The following is a 23871-nucleotide window of genomic DNA, read 5'->3' as shown; positions in this document are numbered from 1 at the left end:
AATGTTCCCTCAGGTTCCATCATGTGTCACAGGTGGTCAGTTTGGTGTGATGCTTGTGCTGTATCTTTCACATAGATCACATTCATTTTGCACAATGAACTTATGGCTAACTAGTAAACAGCTCGCCATCTGTGTGAGCAGGCTGCACTGTCTGCAACCCTGCATGACTGTGACCTGGTGCTTGCACTGTGGTAACATTCTGATCCTCAGGCACACCTTTCTCAAAGTATTATACCACATCAACCTGAACATTTCTCTTAAAACCCCATTTCCTCCTCCATCTCCTATCTCCTTCCTGCTTCTGAGGAGGTAACACAAGTCCAGATGGTAACAAATCTGCATCCTTTGGACATAATGTGTGTGTATACTATTTCATTACTTACAATTCAGTTAACCTCAACAATAACCTCCTGTGCATCCTCCACAATATCTACAACAAAATTACTGTATATGGTTCTATGCTGCACAACACAAAAATTATCATCATATAAATTTGCCAGTAGGTCTTGCCCAGGCTCTATGGCTTCTAAGCAACACCCATTATCACCCAGTGGGATAGATACTACTGCAATTAAAATCACCCATGTTGCTACACATGCATTTATTTACTTTACTTGAGCCACACTTACTCTGTGTGGTACTCCTGGTTGCTTCAGATTCCACATTTCCACAATACCTCATATCTGATGATTCATTATTGCTTTCCTTAATTTCTACACAATTACAGCTCAGTGCCTCAGCTAAACTTATGCTACCAGCTTCTTTCTCCTTACTTTCTACTTTCATCTTTATTCTTAATTCCCCCAAAATCCTCACATTTGTTACTTTGAGGCCTATATTTAGTCATCCATCCATAACCCCATTTCTTTTTCTTCTCTGCATACTCTTTGAGTTACTCTTCAGTGAGAAGCTCTCTTCCACTTTCCTTAAACATACACACACACTGTCTGCCTGCAATTGAGCTGCTTCAGCTGTCAAAATCCATGACATTTCACACAAGATAGTCCCCTGTAGCATTGTAAATCACATATATAACTCTTTACCTGTTACATGAATAACAAAACAAGACAAACAGAGCAACAAGAAAGACACTTAACCCTTGAGCAGGGACGCCAATTTTCATAACACAAGCAGGCACGCAGCGCACATTATACACATGTAGTCAAAAGCTATCAGTATGCTACCAAGGGAAACATGTATGAGCTAAATCACAGTTTCATTTTAGTTTATTTAAACAACAATACAAGAAATGTGTATGGCATTGCTCATTTACTATTTGATTAAATGAATAAGAAATATTCATATCATTCTATTGCCACAGCTGACATATCAATCTATTCAAACACTTTTTTAAGCACATACTGAATGCAAACACTCTTTCATTGCAATATAAAAGGACAAAGGTTTTATGTATTGAAGAAGTATCAGTTGTCACACAGTTCCTTCCATCCAAACCGTTAATTGTCTTGCGCATTTTCAGGAAATTCTTTACACTTCTCACATGTACTCACTGTTTTTACATTTTTTACAAACAAAGCTATGGCATGAGCTACCCTCTACTGTAGTAGATGTGTTTCTTTCTCATCCACATGTCAGACACTGACTTCTTTTTCTTGGTGGTAGGCTTATCAGTTCTTTCAACATGTTGATCTTTGTATTCCACAAGGAAAGTTGCAATGTCAGCAGGAAGTGAAGGAATATTAGCTCTTTCCACTAGTTGAATCTTCATTAGAGACAGTGCTAAATCTTTCAAGAAAATTCTTTTCTTCATTTTTGGATTTGCCTCATTTGCATGAAAAAATATTTGAGCATTGATTCCTGATATATCCATTACAGCCCTCGCATTTGATCAACTGTATCGATTTCTCCATTTGTTATATTGTAATCCAAAACTCTGGTTTACCTGTAACTTCAGCAATGGTTTCAAAATCATGCATAGTTGAAAGTAATATAACTGCCTTCATATTATTCTAAAAACCAAATAAAGGGGAGTGGATAGCCCTACATTTCCCAGGTAAAAATTCTTGTGGGATATCATGTTTGTTTTTTCTCAATGTGCTGGTGCATGTTAGTTGCTTTTTCAACAAGAAGTTGGCTAAGGAATACCTAGTGTACCAATTATCCATTGTAATGTTTCTTCCTGAGCCTTCAGTGTGAGTAACTAGCCTTCCTTCACAGGGAGAATTAGGAACATTGTATAATCCTTTACATTGTTCTTCACAATATACTTCAATATTACTACTGAAGAATGTTTTAGCATGTGCTAAAAAGAAAAAAAACTTTATCCCATACTTTGCTGGATTGTTTGGGATGTACTGAACAAAAGAACAGCAACCCTGGAAAGCTTGCAACTTTTCATCTACTGTCACAAATTTTCCTACACTATAAGCATTCTTGCAGTTACCACAAAGGCATCTAATATTTGCCTTACTGGAGCAAATTTATCAGTTATTCTTCTTTCTTGTCTTGTACTCTTGTTGTCAAAATGGATACATCATAAAAGGAACAGAAATCTTCTGTAGCTCATCACAGCTCTCGTAATCTCCATACGAGTACCATCTGCTGTCCACAGTTCATAGACATTTGTGTTATTTTCTTTCTTAGCCCAGATGAGAGACAGCAATCCCAACAATGCCATTATTTCACACCTTGTAGTTTCCTTAGCCTCCCTTTATCTGGAATATTGTACACATTCTTTCTTAGATTGAATGTATATGTTCATGTATTTTACAATTGCATCAATCATTTTCAGGCTAAGTATTGTTCATAAAGCCTCTGCTTGACTTGTGAACCTACTGGCAACACATGTAGGCACAGGGAATATTTTCACAATATTCTTTCTTTTTATTTTTGAGGTCACATTGGAATATACTTTATTCCATTTACACATTTTGTCCCTCCCAATAAAAAGGTCGTCAGTGGAGAGTGACTCTTCACAGTCATCATCTGAATCATGGACTTGATCAGAATCTGAATTGGGGTCACTTCGTGTGATAAATAGTTTTCGTAGTCTGGTACAGAGTGGAACTCTGGATCCTTGTTGAGTAACCAGTCAAGCTTGTTGTTGGCCAGCTTTGTTCTCACCCTGCACAGTGATATACCCGCTTGTTGTGTGTTATTTTGATTTGATTAAAAAGGAACAAAATAAAAGTAAGGGAAAAATTATGTACAAGGCCAGGTGCATGGATCCTTTGTACACTAAGATGACACACTCGCAGTTTATTTTAAATTACTGTAGCTCATGTGAACCTATAACAACACAACTTTTCATTGTCCTAGCTGAAACAATAATGCAGGAATAGGTAGAGGCTTGCTATTGTAAAACAACACTGGAACAGTGCACAACAATGTTTTTTGCAGTTGGCGCACTTCATACACAAGGTTAAACATACCACTACCCTAGAACCACTTTAAATGCTTACAGAATATTCCTTGCATAATGAGAAATACATCACCCTTTCCAAATGGTACAGACTAATATACATTTCTCTCAATTCTCAGACCCTGGTGTCATAGAAACTCTATTCAATAAGTACAACAATACAGCAAACAAAACCTAACTACAAAAAGGACACTTAATTAAAACATTCTCATAATACATTTTGACAAAAATTGGCTTCACTTCCTAAATTGCTACTCATGACTAACACCTTATATGCCTCTACACAATAAGTGACATCTCCATCCCCATAATAAAGCGTATTACCATATTGAAATAAGTGACATACTCATCCCTGTGATAAAGCATATTACCACATTAACTGGAAAAAACTAACAGTTATATTTATACATCCACATAGCACAGTCTGCTTTTACCTGACATACTGAACCTACAAAGACAATTTAATCTCTGGCAAAGGACCCATTGACTTGCCATATCCCTTTCAATTGAGGAAAATGAACCCCACACACAAAAAGGCATTTCACTCACCTCACTACATACTGGCACTGTGAGCTTTAACTGGAGACACCGTTTCTAGTCTAGCTGCAAACATTGATCCTGTGGCTGATCAAACTATAGGGATGCTTCCTCCTTGTAGCTGACAATTGTCACCAGTTCTGATCCAGTACCTGTCACCAAAATGCAGATGCTAGTGATGGTTCACCTCTACAGGAACAGGGTAAGATGAGGTGTTGGTACGACATCAGGATGTTGAACAGGGTTGGCTCATGAAAATAGCATTAACAATAACACATTTTATTAGCAAACAAGTCACAGTCTTTATAATGCCATTCTGTACTACGCTGATGGCAGTGAGGCCAGCTGTCACTGAGGTAGCAAGTGACCAATGGTAGACCTACCATCAGTGGTGGACAAGGATTGCTGATGCAAAATGCCTGTGGCAGCACATGCACTGATCTGGCACTACTCTGCAATTCACTGCAGGCTGCATCTGGAGATGTGGTAGGCTGTCATGGTTCTTGTAGTGGAAGACAGACCCCCAACAGTGGTGGTGCCAGCCTTTGTTGAGTGGTGATGTACAGTGCCAGTCTGCCTGCAGAAGCACAGGCAGTACGGTGGTCGCACCACCCCAGACATGAACTGCTGCACTCAGAGGTAGAAGTCCCGGTGACTCAACAGGTAGGAGGCATAGAATCTATAGATGTGCAATCATTACCAGAAGATGGCTCGTCAGTGATGGAGCCCAAGTCTCACAGTGTCACAGTGGCAGCTTACTGTTGGCAGAAACTAAATCTCATATCTGTGCTGTGCCTGTTGATGCAATTGGGAGGTGGGGTTACACTAGTCAAAAAAATGGTTCAAATGGCTCTGAGCACTATGGGACTCAACTTCTGAGGTCATTAGTCCCCTAGAACTTAGAACTAGTTAAACCTAACTAACCTAAGGACATCACACACATCCATGCCTGAGGCGGGATTCGAACCTGCGACCGTAATGGTCTCGCGGTTCCAGACTGCAGCGCCTAGAACCGCACGGCCACTTTGGCTGGCTACACTAGTCATGACCTGCACCTGAATTGGAGGGAGAAGGATAGATTAGTCGATCTTGCAGAAAATGTAAGGGGGGCCACATGCACACAAGACAAAATACCTGTGATTACTGGAGTCAGAAGGACACATTTTTTTGTGTTGGGTTGGGTTGGGTTGGGTTGGGTTGGGTTGGGTTGTTGGGTTGTTGGGTTGTTGGGTTGTTGGGTTGTTGGGTTGGTTACTATACTTGTATCATCAACAAAGAGTACTAACTTTGCCTCTTCATGAATATAGAATGGCAAGTCATTAATATATATTAAGAACAACATAGGACCCAAGACTGACCCTTGAGGAACCCCATTCTTGGTAGTTCCCCAGTTTGAGGAATGTGCTGATCTTTGCATATTATGAGAATTGCTTATTTCAACTTTCTGCACCCATCCAGTTAGGTACGAATTGAACCATTTGTGCACTGTCCCACTCATGCCACAATATTTGAGCTTGTCTAGCAGAATTTCATGATTTACACAATCTAAAGCCTTTGAGAGATCACAAAAAATCCCAATGGGTGGTGTTTGGTTATTCAGATCATTCAAAATTTGATTGGTGAAAGCATATATGGCATTTTCTGTTGAAAAACCTTTCTGGAAACCAAACTGACATTTTGTTAGTACTTCATTTTTACAGATATGTGAAGCTACTCTTGAATACATTACTTTCTCAAAAATTTTGGATAAAGCTGTTAGAAGGCAGATTGGACAGTAATTGTTGACATCAGATCTATCCCCCTCTTTATGCAAAGGTATAACAATAGCATATTTCAGTCTATCAGGGAAAATGCCCTGTTCGAGAGAGCTATTACACAGGTGGCTGAGAATCTTACTTATCTGTTGAGAACAAGCTTTTAGTATTTTGCTGGAAATGCCATCAATTCCATGTGAGTTTTTGCTTTTATGCAAGTTTATTATTTTCCTAATTTCAGAGAGAGAAGTGGGTGAGATTTTAATTTATCAAATTGCATAGGTATGGCCTCTTCCGTTAACAGCCTAGCATCTTCTAATGGACACCTGGATCCTACTATATCCACAACATTTAGAAAATGTTTATTAAAAATATTTTCAACTTCTGATTTTTTGTTCGTAAAGTTTTCATTCAATTTGATGGTAATACTGTCTTCCTGTGCTCTTGGTTGACCTGTTTCTCTTTTAATATTATTCCAAATTGTTTTAATTTTATTATCAGAGTTGCTGATTTCAGTCATGATATACATACTTCTGAATTTTTTTAATAACTTTTCTTAATATAACACAGTAGTTTTTATAATGTTTGATAGTTTCTGGGTCACTACTCTTTCTTGCTGTCAGATACATTTCCCTTTTCCGGTTACAAGATATTTTTATACCCTTAGTAAGCCATGGTTTGTTACAAGGTTTCTTACGAGTATATTTAACTATTTTCTTGGAGAAGCAGTTTTCAAATGCATTTACAAATATGTCATGAAATAAATTATATTTTAAATTGGCATCAGGTTCACGGTACACCTCATCCCAGTCTAACTGCTGTAGGCTTTCCCTGAAATTTGCAACTGTTAAATCGTTGACTGAACGTACTACTTTGGAGGACTGTTTAGTATTGCTGAATGGAGCTATGTCATATATTGTAACTAGCTGTGCACCATGATCAGAAAGACCATTCTCAAAAGGCTGAGCATTTTTCTGGTTAAACTTATCTTGGTCTATAAAGAAGTTATCTATCAGTGAGCTGCTATCCTTTACCACCTGAGTAGGAAAATCAATAACAGGTGTCAAATTGAAAGAACCGAGTAATACTTCAAGGTCATTTTTCCTATTACCCTCTTTCAGAGAATCTACATTGAAGTCCCCACAAATAATAATTTGCTTCTCCCTGTCTGACAGATAGCACAACAAGGAGTCCAAATTTTTCAGAAATAGATGAAAATTTGCTGATGGGGACCTATATACAGTTACAATTACAAATGTGCCTTTATTTAATTTAAGCTCACAGGCACATGCTTCTATATGTTTCTCTACACAAAACTTTTTTGTTTCTATACTTTTTGCACAATGATAACTTTTGACATACATGGCAACTCCTCCTTTCTCCATATTTTCTCTCATTACATGTGCAGAGAGCTTATATCCACTTACATTCACCTTATCCATATCAGTAACAGCGTGATGCTCAGACAGGCATAGTGTATCTATTTCATCCTCAGCTTCTAAATCTTCTAAACAAACCAGAAGCTCATCTATTTTATTCTTTAAACTCCCAATATTTTTATGAAATATACTTACATTATTTTTAATTATACTTTTATGAGAAGCTTTCCTTATTCTAACATTTGCAGTACTCTCCTGTCTGAGTTTCTCATTGTGCTAGGCAGTTCCTATACCAGTGGTCACATGGTGTTCAGAGAGGCAGATTATGTCAACTGGGTTGGGTGACTTTAATTCATCAATGCAATTACCTAGGACTGAGATACACCTTGGTGGAGATAAAATTTCTGGTGATTGGTGAAAATTTATAATTGACAGCTGTGATTGGTGATCCAATGTGCTAGAATTGTGCCATTTAATTTCTTTCCTAAACTGAAGATTTGTTTCAATCCTGACCTCTCGTAGAACTTGACATCTTTCTGTCTTACCTATCCTAAAAAAGGTGCTGCTCCAGCACCTGTAACCACTGGTATTTTACCATTCATGGCAGTGCCTCCCCCCCTTAAATTTCCTGCTGTTACCCCAACCAGTTTCCCTTTCCCTTTCCTGTTGAGATGTAGGCCATGCCTGGTATAGTCCCACCTACTTAGAGAATCAACAGGAACCACACCAATATGAGCCCCCACACCCGACCCAAGCAGCCGTTCCAACTCCAAATTAACTCTCCCAACAGAAGAGTTCAAATGAGGCCGGTCATGGCGTCTCAGGACAGATACAAATTCAACATTGGTGTGTCTCGATGCTGACATCATCTTTACCAGGTCACACTCTATACTGTACCCAGGATCTCTGTCGATGCTGTTCCCTGGCCCTCCCACAATAACCACGGTGTCTTCCCTGGTAAATCCTTTACAGAGTGAACCTAAATCCTCTGTCAACTGATCCAGACTAGTATTGCAAGAGATTAAAACAGAACAGTGCCGTAATGTCTGTAGCAGTATCCAAAGATGAAAGCCACACTTAAATACTACTTTTCTACATAGTTGCCATTTAAATTAAGGCACTTATTATAGTGATGGACGAGCTTGGAAATTTCTTTGTTGTAATATTCGGCCGCCTGCACCTTCAACCACGTGGTTATCTCTTCTTGAAGCTGTGCGTCGTCATCAAAGCGCTGCATAGCCAACCACTTCTCCATTGCTGGGAATAAGTGGAAGTCGCTTGGTGCCAGGTCGGGACTGTACGGCGGATGAGGAAACAACTCCCACTTAAAAGATTTGAGAACTTCACGAGTGGCATTTGCCGTGTGGGCCCGGGCATTGTCATTAATCAGCAAGATCTTTGAGCCCGACTTTCCCCTGCGCTTGTTTTGTATTGCTCTTCCGAGGTTGTGCAAAGTTTGGCAATACCTTTGAGAGTTTATTGTAGTGCCTCTGTCCAGGAAATCCACAAAAATCATATTTCTACCGGGTTGCTGATTAACCACGTGGTTGAAGGTGCAGGCGCCCGAATTTTACGACGAAGGAATTTCCAAGTTCGTCCATCGCTACGATAAATGCCCTAATTTAAATGGCAACTATGTAGAAAAGTAGTAATTAAGTGTGGCTTTCATCTGTATATAATAAAAAAATTTCCAATACTTTATTTATTTTTAATTCCAAAACGTAATGTACTTTGTGGATAGCCCTCATACATATATCTTGTAATCTGACTTATTCCACATCATATCGATAAAATAAATAGGAAAATGATCTACAGAACATGACATAACTAAAACTAAGCTGTGGCATTGCTATTATTGCTGTAAAACAAAGCATAAGGCAATAAATGAAGACATGCTGAATGAAACACATTTTGCTGTCAAGACAACAGTGCATGGTGCCTTCAATGACTACTGTAGCAGCATCTTATCAAATGATCTCTCAGAATATCCAAAGAAAGTGCGCTCATGTGCAAAGGCTGTCAGTTGCACCAAAGTAATTAGTGTCAATCATTCACAAATGAGACAGGAACTGCAAGTGATGGTTGCAAAGCAAAAGTAGAAATATTTAACTCAATTTTCAAATGTTCCTTTTCAAAGAAAACACAGAAGAGTTGCCCCGGGTTAAGCCTTGCACTACTGAAAAGATAAATGCTATAGGTACTAGTGTCAGTGTCATTGTGAAACAGCAGAAAGTCTTAAAATTGAACAAAGTTCCAGATTGTGATGGAATCCTCAATAGATTCTACACTGAATCTGCATCAAAGTTATCCCTTATTTTAACTATTGTCTGTTGCAGATCCCTCAAAAGTATCTTGCCCAGTAGTTGAATGAAAGTATAGGTCATACCCACTTACAAGAAGGGTTGTAGAAGTGTTCCACCAAACTGCCATCCAATATCCTTGCCATTGATTTGTTGTAGAATTTTACAATGAGGTATTATGAACAGAATGATCTGTTCTATGCCAACTAGAATATATTCCAAAAACATTGATCATGTGAAATCCTGCTTTCACTTTCCTCACATGATATCTGGAGAGCCTTGGGTCAAGGAAGTCAGGTAGATGCAATATTTCTTAATTTCCAAAAAGCATTTGACTCAGTATTTTATTTACACTTATTATCAAACATATGATTACATGAAGTATCAAGAAAATGTTAGACTGTATTGAGGATTTTTTGCTAGGGAGGATACAAGAAGTTATGTTGGATTGAGAGTCAACAACAAATGCAAAAGTAACTTTGTGTGTGGTCCAGGGAAGTGTGTTGGGACCATTGTTGTTAATATTGTATATTAATGATACTGTGGACAATCTTAATAGTAACATCTTCATTTTTGCAGACGATGCAGTTAAATATAATGAAATACTATCTCAAACAAGCTGCAGAAATATTCAATCTAATCTTGATAAAATTTCAAAGTGGTGCACAGATTCCCCACTTGTGTTAAAGTTCTGAAATGTCAAACTGTGCACTTCATAAAATGAAGAAACAGAGTACCCTATGGCTATAACATTAACGAGTCATAGCTGGAATTGATCAACTAACACAAATGCCTGGGTGTATCACTTTGTTGGGTTATGACTTGGAATGATGACATATGCTCAGTCATGGGTTATGTAGATGACAGACTTGGTTCATTGGTGGAAAAGTTGGGAAACACAATCAGCCTACAAAGGAGTCTGCTTACATATCACTTGCATGACCCATTCTGGAATATTGACAAAGTGTGTGACATCTGAACCACTTGGTCCTAACATGAAATGCAGAGAAGAGTAGCATGAATGATCGCAGGTGTCTTTAATGTGTTGGAAAGTGTAACAGAAATGCTGAAGAAACTGAACTAGCAGACTGTTGAAGATAGAAGTAAACTACTCTGAGAAACAGTACTTATAAAATTTCAGTAACTGGCTTCAAATAACTCTAGGAATATGTTAGAATCCCCTACATACTGCTCCCATACTGCCATGAGGACAAGATCAGATTAATCACAGTGCATGTGGAGGCATTTAAACAGTGATTCTTCCTGTAGTCTATAAATGAATCACGTAGGAGAAAGCTCTGATAACTGGTACAGTATAACAGGATGTTCCATCTGCCGTGCACTTCACAGTAGTTTGCAGACTATTGATGTATGTATATTTAGACATGGATTCCAAAAACATCAGTAATGTGAAGCCCAACTTGCACTTTTCTCACATCACATCCTGAAAGCCATGGACAAAGAAGTCAGGTAGATAAAAGTCTACCTGACTTCCAAACAGCATCTGACTCTGTCCCACACTGATGTTTATTAACCAAAGTACAACTATACAGGGTATCAAACAAAACTTGTGAATAGACTGAGGATTACTTGGTAGGCTGGGTGCAGCATGGTATGTTGGATGCAAAGGCATTAACAAACTACAAAGTTAATTCATGTGTGCGCCATGGAAGTATTATCAGATCTTTGCTGTTCAAATTGTATTTTAATGACTTCACAGAAAATATTATTAACAACCACAGACTTTTTGCATATGATGTAATTATGTATGATCAATTTCTATCTGAAAAAGCTACAGAAATACTCAATGAAATTTTGATAAAATTTCAGTTAGGTGCAAAGATTGGCCACTGCTTTAAATGTAAAAAATTTAATATTATTCATTTCAAAAAACAGAAAAATTTAGTACCCTGTGACTAAAATATCAGTGATTCAGAATCAGTGGATTCATAATTTAACTTTTCCATCTTTGGCACTCTCAGTAGCTGGTGTCTCTTATTTCATTAGTTGTAACTGTCTGAAAACTGTCAGTGACAAAAGGATAGTCCCTGTAATGTAGTCTACAGTGTTTAAAGTTAGAAATTACTCACTTCTACTGTCCACATATCTCTGATCAACAGAGTGAAGTGGTCATATGAGAAATTCCCCACTTCATCACTATCTTGGATATGCTGTGTCCCAATTGTTCATGCGCCAACTATACCACCACATTCAATCTCTCTTAAATCTTGATAACCAGCCATTGTAGCAGCAGTAACCAATCTAACAACTGCACCAGACACTTGTTGTCTTATATAGGCATTGCCGACTGCAGTGCCATATTCTGCCAGTTTAAACATCTCTGTATTTGAATACACATGCATACACAGGTTTCTTTGGCATTTCAGTGTATATTGGTATAAAACATAATCTATTACAATGTAGTGCACTAATATCTGAACAACACAAAACTGGACACTGGTGGGTTTTTTTGCTGAGGGAAGAATTCGTGCATCATAGGAGAGAGAGCCCTATCTGATGTAGAGAGCCTTATCTGATGTCTCTTTAAAATTTCTTCTTTCCACTTCAAAATCCAGGAGGAGGAATCGCAGTCCGATGGCTGTCACATTTGTTTTGCCAGCCACAGCTGGTTTACTTCAATCCTAGTTATTCTTTCTACTTCTGATGCATAACCCTGTGTCTCAGCAGTGAAGTAACTGCATATACCTTGTAAAGTCCCATAACTTTACATGAGCATTTAAGTGAAACTGTAGCCTCATATGCATTTTCTTTCAATTTTACAATAAGCTATGAAAGGAAGTGTTTTGAATTGATGAATAACATGGAAAACGTAATGTTTCTTTACTTTCTCTTTAACGTTGAGAATATTAAATAGGAAGACATTTCATTCCTTTTATGTGTTTTAGAATTATATATGGAAAGGTGGGCACCATTAAAACAGGATTTTTCATTTAATTATGGTTCTTGAAATTTTGTATGTAGGCATTTGTGGAATACTTTGTGTCTATCTTCAGTAGTCTGCCAATTTATGTTTTTCTACATTTCCATTACTCTCTTCCACATGTCAAACAAACCTGTGACCACTTGTGCTGCCCTATTTCATATAGATTGAGCATCCCCTGTTAGTCCTATTTAGTATGGCTTCCATGCACATAAACAATATTCTAAGAAAATGTTACAGAAGCTGTTTGTAAGCAGTCATCTTTGTAGACTGACTGCATTTTTCCCATATCTTACAAATGAACCCAAGGCTGTCTTTCCTACAGCTGAGCCTATGCGATCATTCCATTTCATATCCCTACAAATTGTTATTTATATTGAACCATAGGAAGTTGGAAACTCCTCCAACTGTAACGTTTTCTAATCCCATGAATAATTTTTTTTTTTTTTTTTTTCATGTTACATCTAATGCAGCTGCACAAGTAGGAATTTATAGTTCAGCTGGTCGTATTTATGGTCCTGATTCCAATGAGACAATTAGTTTCAATAGAAGCTCATTTACTTAAAGGTTATGGCTAACTTAAATTCTGACTATAGTAAGTACTGCGGAAGAATTTTGAATTAATAGACAGAATATGAAATACTGTTACCATTCATTGACAAATCAATCTTTCATTCCTTCAGAAAAAATACTCTAATATACTTTAAACTAATTAACTTCTTAGATAACTGGCATTAAAAATTCAGGTCCTTATAATTTTGATAGCCTATTTTGCCTTAACGCTAACAAGAGTCTGAACTTCAATGCTGTACTTTTGTTGCTATATCTTACTGAATCAGACGACACCTGTCATTAATTAAGATGCTAATTAAAATTTTGAATAATTTATATTAATAAAAGATTTGTTTCAAGATTGATGCCATACCAGTAAGTAGGAGATTTCAGACAACAGAAATATAATAAGGTTCCACATACTTTTATGATTTACTAACCTTCAACGTTTTTAATAATGAACCAGGTAATAGTGAAGTCTTACAGTCCGTACAAAATAACAAATTCTAATGTAACCCATTTTAAAAAATTAAGCAGTTTCAAAAATCACATCACATTCTTAGACCTGTCTTTAAATAGCCACCTGTACCCCAGTTATCACCAGTCATTTGAGCACTGTCGAACAAGCAACACTTACGTATCAAAGAAGTTTGCAATCAGCAAGCACTCATGTATCATAATTATGTCAGCTCATATCAGAGTCTGCCAACAGAATCAACTTTAGCAATAACTATGTATGTAAGACTCTGTGACCAGCATTCAACCATGTAACATTATGTTGGCTCAGGTTACTAACACCTCCATGTGGGTACGAGAAAGTCTCTAGTGTGATTTCCATAGTGTAACGACAAGATCACTCGAAGTGAATTTCTGTCATCAGAATGTCTTAATTAATGTCAACCAATCTTACTTTTCAATCGTATTTAGCTATGCTGTTTTTGTTCAACCTGAAAAACAGAGTTTTGTTCTTGTGAAATTATTGCATCACTCGACACTGTGACTGTGTTTGTGAGGGTTAAGATGATTGTCATTTGCCACAGTGAACTATTGTTAATTATTTCATCAGGAGCTGATCTACTGTGCAACAGCTTTACAGAAAGAATTGCACCAAAGAGTAGTATGTAGTTTTCACTTACCTATTTGCAAAAGAGAATTGTGAAAGCAATGGCTGGCTATCAAGATTTAAGAGAGTTTGAATGTGGTGTTATAGTTGACGCATGAACAATTGGGACACAGCATCTCCAAGATAGTGATGAAATGGGGAATTTCTCATATGACATCTTCACAGGTGCACCATGAATATCAGGAATCCAGTAAAACAGCAACTCTTGGACATTGCTGCAGCTGGTAAAAGATGCTGCAAGAATTGGACCAACAATGAGTGAAGAGAATTATTCAACATGACAGAAGTACAACCATTCTGAAAACTGCTGCAGATTTCAATGCTGGGCCATCACCAAGTGTCAGTGTGAGAACCATTCAACAAAACATCATCAATATTAGATTTTGGAACTGTAGGCCCACTTGTGTACCCTGATGACTGCATGACATAAGGCTTTACACCTCATCTGGGCCAGTTAGCACTAACTTTTAGGCTGTTCATGACTGGAGACATGTTGCCTAGTCAGACAAGTCTCATTTCAAATTGTACCGAGCAGGTGGACATGTACAGGTACAGGGACAACCTCATGAATCCATGGAACCTGCATGTCAACAGGGAACTATTCAAGCTGGTGGAGGCTCTGTAATGGAGTGGGACATGTGCAGATGGAGTGATATCGGACCCTTGATACATCTAGATATGACTCTGACAAGTGACATGTATGTAAGCATCCTGTCTGGTCACCTGCTTCCATTCATGTCCATTGTGCATTCTGATGGACTTGGTCAATTCCAGCAGGACAATGCAACACCCCACACATACAGAGTGGCTCCAGGAACGTTCTTCTGAGTTTAAACACTTCTGCTGGCCACCAAACTCCTCAATGATGAACATTATTGAGCATATCTGAGGTACCTTGCAACATGCTGTTCAGAAGAGATCTGCACCCCCTCATATTCTTACACATTTATTGACAGCCCTGCAGGATTCTTGGTGTCAGTTCCCTCCAGCACTACTTCAGACATTAGTTGAGTCCATGCCATGTCATGTTGTGGCACTTCTGTGTGCTCATGGGGGCACTACATGATGTTAGGCAGGGCAAGTGTACCAGTTTCTTTGGCTCTTCAGCATTTGACAGTTGGTACAGGCTTACCAGCTGATCTTTCATCTACTTCAGGAAACAGTGAAAACAATTTGGTACAGATTTTAAGATTCTGTGTAGCATCTCACGTCTGACACAGTCTATTATGTAAAAGATTTTAGTGTGTTATCCAGACGACTGGCTCGTCCTACATTTTTCCCAGATATCAGCCACTTGCAGTTCTCTATTACATTATTTTAACTACTTTATGGTCATAGTATGTGTATTTGAAGACCTCCCTCAAAGGAGGTTGTATAACATATTTTTTAACAAAGTTGAGTTTTCACTGGAATAAAGTGGTTCCTCACATGAGACATGCTATTGTATCAACAAATGTCTTTTTTTCTGTTTACAAGTTGAACTATGTGTAGCTGAAAGTTGACCATCCTGGAAGAACATTGTATGTCAGTGAAAATAGCAGACATGGTTGACATAAGTTTCAATCCATAGGATATTGTATCATTAAATAAAAGCATAGAAAGGAAAATAGATCCATTAAATTGGAAGCAGAATGTAATGAAAAGTAGGAGGTACAGTGGAAAATCTTATATTTGTACTGCTGGTAAAGATGTGCCTGAAAAACTACATCAAAAGTGTTACATATAAGAACATTGTATGTCATTATAACATAAAAATTGTACACTAGAATAATTTGCTTGGTTAGGCCACTGGTTTGGGCACAAAAACAACTAGACAATGATACTTTTGTAAAACTTCCTTGTTTTGATAGGATATTTTAGAGCAGTAGATCTTACGTTTGTTGTTTCTGGGCATAGCTTTCTGTCTTGGGATCATAATTTTGCATTAATGGATGTCATGATTATCTATGAATGGAAGTATGAAATATCATAAGCTTGTTTAAGTACACCTTTCATTACAAAGGAAATGGGCCAAAATGTTTTTGTTGCTGTCAATGTTCTTGAAGTAATTATAATATCTGACTCTAACTTGAAAATTACTAGTTGTGTGGTTGAACATCAGGGCAGATGATCCAAATGCAGTGTGTCTGGAGCTCAGTCATAATCTCAATTAATCTTTCATATGCCATTCTCTGCTAAAAATAAAAGAAAAAATCAGCCTAAAATTAACAACCCTATGCCTGTATAATCTCCTCAATACAAGTGTCAGAACAGTGTTCTGTGCAGTTATGGGTGTATTACATTAGAACTAAGCGAATTTTGAACTCGTGTGGTGGGTACATCCTTTGTTGAATAAACAGCTTCTTGATCTGTCTGCTGGGATGGTGGTCTTGCTGTATGTGTGTCAATTTCTTGATGTACAAAATAAGGAATTTTATGTGAACTTACCTTTTGACTGAACAGTTCAGTTTATTTTTCCTGTGTTAAAGTTTTTCTCTACGTTTTTGTTTCTTGTCCTATATATAACTAGTTACTTTTTGATTGTAAGTTAAATAAATAAATACCTATTCATAATCTGACAACAGTTTGTGTGGGCAACCAAGTAAGTAGGTAAGTACTATTTCTGTGTGTTGGATTATATGTTATGTTAGTACTTTTGATTATTTTTGCCACTGTAATAGAAAATTAATATTTTTTTATATATACTGTACTTTTACAGGATATGCTATGTTCTTACACGGAAAGATGTGTAAAAATTAATATAAATTTCTAAATATTGTAAAATATGCAAAACACACATTGCTGTTCTATAATACATACTGTATCTCTTGATCATACATAATAAAATGTATAAATAAGTAGTACCAAAGAAAACAACAATTATTTTTACTTCCTGAAAAATTATACAGTTGTGATATGTAACTTCCTTTCAGGGAGATCATTTCAACAATGAATGTTACAAAATTACTGTTGACTGAGTATTACATATTTTATGCTTCTATGACAAAGTGTGAGTGAAAATAAATGAGAGTGCAGCAGAAGTGATCAGATTTCTGTTTCATATTTTATCTTTTGAAATGCAATTTTAAGCATTTTAACCATATTCAATTCAAAATTCCTGTGTAAAGGTGCTGGTGAACCTATTCTTGAGTATCATTGGAAAAAAGTCTATCAGCCAATTCTTATTTGAAAAATTACAGTTATAAGTTACTTTAAAAAGAGACTGTGGGAAATAAGCTGTGACTACTTATGAGACTACTTCATTTCATTTACATCAGCTGATAATGATGAATCTTTAATTATTACATACCTGCCTTCCTAGCTGAGATTGATAACACCTTCCTGTATCATAGTATTCAACTTGGAGGTAGCTGGTTCAAATTCCAGTGTTGGAAGAAATTTTTGTTTCTAGTACTTGGCTGGCAATTGGAAGAGAAATGGTGGCATACAATTCCTGATCACAAGACTTTATCTAAATGCCTCGGGCTAAATTTGAAACCTCCCTGCACTGCCGCATGGAGTGAGGACATGTGATTTATGTGTCACATGGGGATGTTACGCTAAGTGCTGCCTCTAGGTTTCACCTCTACCTTCCCTTCAACAATAACAACTCAAGCACAAAACTAGACTTTTTACAGTCAGCCTCATATAACAGATAGTCACTTGATACTTCATAATAGGTCAGAGGAAGGCAGAAGCAAACACCCAGGGCAACAATGCAGAATTACTGTCTATGCCCCAATGCTCATTTTCTGAGTATGAATGAGAGAGGCTTTGAGTTATTCTGTAATTATTATCTGCAGTGCTTTACATGAAGAATCTTTCAAAAGGAGGGAAACATTTTAATGGATTGTACAAAAGTTTGCTTAATTTTGGTTAATGTGCTGTGATTAGAACATTAAACTGTTTGTTACTTGGAGCAGAGTGTTACAGCTCATAAAAACAGATTTCGTCTATTTTCATGCTTATGTATAATACATACATGAGATAAATTTGTTCATTTTAGGAATATTATGAAGAGTAACAAGAAAATAGAAGAAATTAACACAGAAATAGTACACTTAGAAAATGTGATAAATGTGTATAAGAACCGGAATAGTTACCTCCTGAACCTTGTAAAGGATATAAATATTGAGCTGAACAAAGTAACAGTAAGTAATGAAACATTTTGAACCCTGGTCTGCAATCAGATCAGAGTACAGTTTAATGCCTATAGATGTCACTGTTAGCCTGATGCTGTTTTACTTATCCTCTACATTTTCTTGCATCTATCAATTTCTCTATCCACATGACTGTAATCTTTTGTCTTGAGCTTTTTGCTGCTGATAGTTTAAGTCTCTTGTATGACTATACAGTGAAAATCAGTGTTCTTCACCTAGTTATATTGCAGAAAATGGAGTTTATTAAATGTGATGTGATGAAAAGATTATCATCTGCCAGTAGCATACATTTTTTTGTTGTTTGGTGTGGGATAAACTGTCACTAAAATGTTCACTATTACAGAAATTCTAGCAAATTCAGCTAACTGCAAATTCTGTGAATTTTGGATATTTATTGACACACATAAGCTGACTTCCAAGTTTTTCTTTGTATACAGGTGTGTCACATAAAATTGTTTCAAAATTCTAGATTCCAATACTTCATATACAAACCAAACTTGTTTGTTTGTTTTGTTTTCCAATCATTGTTTAGTGATTGTATCAATATGTGTGTGTGTTGTTGTTGTTATATATTGGATATTTCCAAATATATACAGGTGTCCCATCAAATTAGTTTTATATTGTCAGTTATAAATTAAATTTGTGCTTACTACAAATTTTCTCTGTAGTAGTTTCTTTGCAACAAGTATTCCCCCTCATTTAAAAGTAAATTTATGTGATCAAGTGTGTACTGGTGTTTTTCAGAATTTTCATGACTTTGTCATGCATAACATATTTTGTGGCAAATAAAATTTAATGATCTACAGTTGCAACACCTATAAATTTTGGCAGTAATATCTTGTTTTGAAAATTATATCCCTTTAATTGTAGTGAAGGTACTTAAGTGATTAGTGCATATCCACATTTTTCTGCTCAAAGGCCAGTTTCTTCTGAAGAAGTGTTTATTACTTTGCAGTCATGATGTAGTTCTGACAAAATGGGCTGCCCTGTGTAAAACTGTGTTCTGCACATAAAATAATTGTCATATTATGTTACAGTTAGTTTCTTCCCACAACAGTACTGTATGTATTCTCTGTTTCTCATATATTTCTTCTGTTGTCAAATTTGTCACACAAGTCTGTTACTGGGTATACCTTCTACAAAATAAATATCACACATACATATTTTCATGTAGCTTCAAGGAAGCAGTTAATTTTATATCAGGTTTTCTCTTATATTGACATAAACATTCCTTCACCATTTTTGGTGCAGTTCTTAAAAGTGCACTTATAATTTTTGTATAGAAACTGGTCCAGAAGAGGATCAGTGAGGTTAATTTAAAGTTATTTGTTTAGTGATCAGAAAAATATTGCACCAGCTGCAATGCAGCTCTGCTGTGGATGTTATCAGGCAAAAGGTAACTGTGTTGCTGTTTTTAGGGAGCTAGAAATCATCCTTATTCTTAATTGATCAGAAGAAACTCTGAATATATGTCAAGTGAATGGCTAAGAGTCGCTTACTAGAAATAAAAAAGACGTGTGAAGTACTATTCTCACCTGCAGGTACTGTCTTATTTCCAGGAAATGCAGTTCCTACTACTACTCATAAACTATGCTGTGAGTGGTGAGTCAGTAGTAGGTCTGGGGGCCCTGTACAGGAAGACAAGCACTAGAGCAAACTTGAAGTACTACAGTCATTCCCTTAACCAGTAAGTCTGGGGTGCTGTCTCACACTTGCACTGAAACTGTGTCACTGCACACACTTTCCCTCTAGCAGGGCTTGCTGTGTCCCTTGTCAGGAGAAAGCAGACACATGAGGGTGTGGCTTTGTTAATAACCGTCAGTTCAAACATATGTTGAATAGTGGTACACCTTAGGAAAATGGTCCCAAGGCATGGGAAGGATATCTTCATACACTCAGTGTGTGTGCTCCTAGGTCTCGGTAAACATTCAGTCTTTAATGACATCCTCATCAGTGGGGAATTAAATCCTAATCTTGTTTCTTTTATGCTGAAAAGGCTATTCCAGCAGCCATTGAGGGAACAGAGTTTATCACACTACAGACTGTGGAACACACAGGCATGAATGATGCCTGTTCTGTACGCTTCAAGGTGGTACTTGAAGACAAGCCTAGCTCATGTGATTTCATCAAAGTTCGCAACATGGAGCCTTATCCCCAGAATTTATTGTAGCCTTATGGTTCTGAGTCAAGAGGAAGGTCTGAAACAGAGACTTTGAATGTAAAGTGTTCAGGTAGGTTGTTGAATATATGCCCAAAAGAAATGGGACTAAATTTTCCCAAATTAGAATACAGAATTCCTGTTTCATGGATGTGAACTAGTTTCTTGAAATTATTTAATGACACTGCATGTGTTTTATAAAGGACAATATATTCAAATATACACAACCAGAATATTTTAAATGTCTTCTGCCAACCACTCTGCAATACTTGTGTAGTAAAATAAACATCTGTCACTCGGTAGGGCACTGAGGGATCAGACATGACAACCTTTAGAATGCTAAACAACGAAAGAAACCATTGCAGTGTTGATTATTAAATATGCACAAATCCCAGATCCTTGTAATCATGTGCTGGAGACAGTGATACATCAGTGCGTCACTTGAACCCAGATAAACTTTGTTTCCTGAATGTAATAGTTTCTGTATCAGTTTGTATTTTTCACATACTTTTATTAACATTATTAGTTATTTTCTGAAATATTTTTAAAGTTACTAATGTGTGTTAGCACAAAACGAAAGGAATAAGACAGACAACATTTGTGTCTTCCAGACAAACATAAAACTTGCTGCATGGCACTCCACCACCTCTTGAACTGACATTAGAGCCAGTTCCAGTTTCCAAAATAAGACAAAAACTTTTGATGTGCACATGTTAACAGATGCATACAAATAAGATCATTCTCTTTCTGAGACATATACTGAAATGTACACCAAACAAATACATATTGTCTTTTGTCTACTAGTATGTATTTGATTAAATGAGTATATACGGTAGTACAAACAACACGTACACTCAGCAGATTTTAGTTTCATTCAAACAATGCATCAAATGGAACTAGCAATAAAAACTCAGTGTTCTTGAGATACCAATTCTCTTTAGAATCCCTGGCTCGGTACTCGTCACAGACAAGTAGTTGAGCCTTTTTGTCCCATAGTTACCTTTATTTTGTTCTAAATTCTTCCATAATAGTGGGACAGATCTTCACCACAATTTTCACATTAGGAAAGCGGAGCCAAAATAATAATCATCTGTGAGGTGAAACAGCCGTAATTCATGAATGATATTCAGGTAAGTCAGTGTTAAAAAGTTCAATGAGTTGGCTGAGTTCCTCTTCAAAATTATTTTCAATATCTTTGGGGAAATTCTGAATCACAGATCCTGATTTTGGTAAATATCAAAAAGATCTGAATTGCCTTCAGTTTTGAGTATGATACCGCTCTTCTTGCAAAAGCAAGAACACTGTGTAACAATGAAAATGTAAATTGAGTGATAATAGCCAATTCCTATCAATTCTAATATGCTGATCCCAAATATTTATGGTGAGATAATTATATATGGATTTTTATGTTAAGTTAAAAATCAAATATTATAATGGTTTGTCAAAGTCATAATAACTAGTAACAATCGATTATATTATTGTCCCTGGCCTTACTTGTGTGCAATGTTTTAGATATAAACATTTTGATACCAATTTTAGTAAGCTTTTTGTCTCCCTCCTCTTCAACTTCAGTGACTTTATTAATGCATGTAAATATTTTTGCACATTTGTTTCCAGATTAACCACCAGTTGTTCAAGTTGACTGCTATTGAAATGAACAAAAATGCCATGAGTTTGTGTCAACAGTGGTGACACATTTTGCTGTATGGGTGGAGAAGTGACATTTGCTTCACAAAAGCAGCAAATAACTCCACTGATTAAAAAAGCTTAAAGTTGTTGTTTTGGGTGCAAAATAGGTGGTCAGGATAAACCCTGGGCTGCACATGTGATCTCCAACACTTGGGGCAGCAACCTCAGGAATTGGATGCATGGGAAAGGATGTTCAATGCCCTTTTGCAGTGCCCATGATCTGGCGTGAGACAACTGACCATGTCAGTGACTGCTACTTTTGTATGGTTCCTCCCATCAAAAAGGGAATATCTAAGAAGAAGAAGTGGACAGTGATCTATCCAAACATTCCATCTGATGCAGATTCTGAATGTCTTGTGTGGTGTCACCGCCAGACACCACACTTGCTAGGTGGTAGCCTTTAAATCAGTTGTGGTCCATTAGTATACGTCAGACCCGCATGTCGCCACTATCAGTGATTGCAGACCGAGCGCCGCCACACGGCAGGTATAGTCTAGAGAGACTCGCTAGCACTCACCCCTGTTGTACAGCTGACTTTGCTAGTGATGGTTCACTGACTACCTACGATCTCATTTGCCGAGATGATAGTTTAGCATAGCCTTCAGCTACATCATTTGCTACGACCTAGCAAGGTGCCATATTCAGTTACCATTCTGAACAGATAATATTGTGAATCATATACTGTCAAGAGCAACGTTCATCATTAATGGATTAAAGTATGAAACTAATTACATCCGCTTTCTGAATTCCAATTCCTTGTCATGTTCCAGACCTCACGTCAGTATAGTTCTTACCTTCTCACGCCAGCCTGCGTGAGCTAAAACGCGTGCATTTCGGCCTCCCCTAGTAACACGGTGTTGGCTCTTCAGCCAACTACATCATCTTGAACCATGTACATCAGAAGATCCATAGTTTCTTCCTAATATATCATCAACTGATGATCCAAAAAAATTGTCTCAAAATGAGTTAAGTGATCTCATTAGAAATTTGAAGCTCTCTAAAGCTAAGGCTGAGATTTTAGAATCAAGATTGTAGCAGTGCAAGTTTCTGGGAAGCAATGGAAATGTTTCATTCTACTGCAGAATAGAGCAACAATTCACTCCTTTTTTTAACATACAAGATAATCTTGTGGCATGTGTAGTCATAAATGCTCTAATGAAGGCTCTCAGAATTAATTACAACCCTGATGAGAGGAGAATCTTTATTGATTCGTCAAAGTTGAGCTTAAAAGCAGTGCTTTTACATATTGATAAGGAGCTTCCTTCTATTCCAGTTGGGCATAGTGTGCAAATGAAAGAGTCATAACAAAACATGAAAATTTTACTAGAAGCCATTAGGTATAACGACTCTCAATGACAGATTTATGGTGACTTGAAAGTGATTGCACTGCTATTAGGTATGCAGTTAGGGTATACTAAATATAGCTGCTTTCTCTGTGAATGGGATAGCCAAGCTTGTGCATCTCATTACGGTAAATATGAATGGCCCACCAGAAAATCTCTCCAACCAGGTATGAAGAACATTAAGAGTGAACATCTAGTAGACCATAAAAAGATTCTGCTCCCGCCCTTGCACACCAAGTTGGGTCCTACGAAAAACTATGTTAAGGAAATTAACTAAGATTGTGACACATTTAAGTACTTAAGGCAAAAATTCCCTTAAGTGATGCCAAAGTAAAGGAGGGCATCTTCGTAGGCCCACAGATTGGAGAGCTTTTTGGAGACCACACTTTTGATGGAATCACACAGGGTGATGAGTAGTATACATGAGAATGTTTTAGGATAGTCTATTTACAGTTCTTAGGGAACAAATGAGCAATAAATTACAAGGATATTGCAGATAACATGTTGTCATCTTATGAAAAACTTGGTTGCAACATGTCATTGAAAATCCATTTTTTATGTAGTCATCTTGACT

The 23871-nt window shown here is 37.0% G+C and overlaps 1 protein-coding gene across 1 annotated transcript in view; it reads left to right on the top strand.

The window, feature by feature from the left end:
- LOC126471368 (structural maintenance of chromosomes protein 4-like) overlaps positions 1 to 21957 on the top strand; it is a 178339-nt gene extending 156382 nt beyond the window's left edge. Inside the window, exons 13-14 of the mRNA XM_050099490.1 lie at positions 17954 to 18098; positions 21883 to 21957. Of these exons, the coding sequence (XP_049955447.1) occupies positions 17954 to 18098; positions 21883 to 21957 (220 nt within the window). The remainder of the gene's footprint in view (positions 1 to 17953; positions 18099 to 21882) is intronic.
- Positions 21958 to 23871: the final 1914 nt, after the last annotated feature.

The sequence above is a fragment of the Schistocerca serialis genome, chromosome 3 (assembly GCF_023864345.2).
Source record: "Schistocerca serialis cubense isolate TAMUIC-IGC-003099 chromosome 3, iqSchSeri2.2, whole genome shotgun sequence".
NCBI classification, from domain to species: domain Eukaryota; kingdom Metazoa; phylum Arthropoda; class Insecta; order Orthoptera; family Acrididae; genus Schistocerca; species Schistocerca serialis.
The sequence above is the reverse complement of the archived record's forward strand: the minus strand, read 5'-3'. Positions and strand labels throughout refer to the sequence as shown.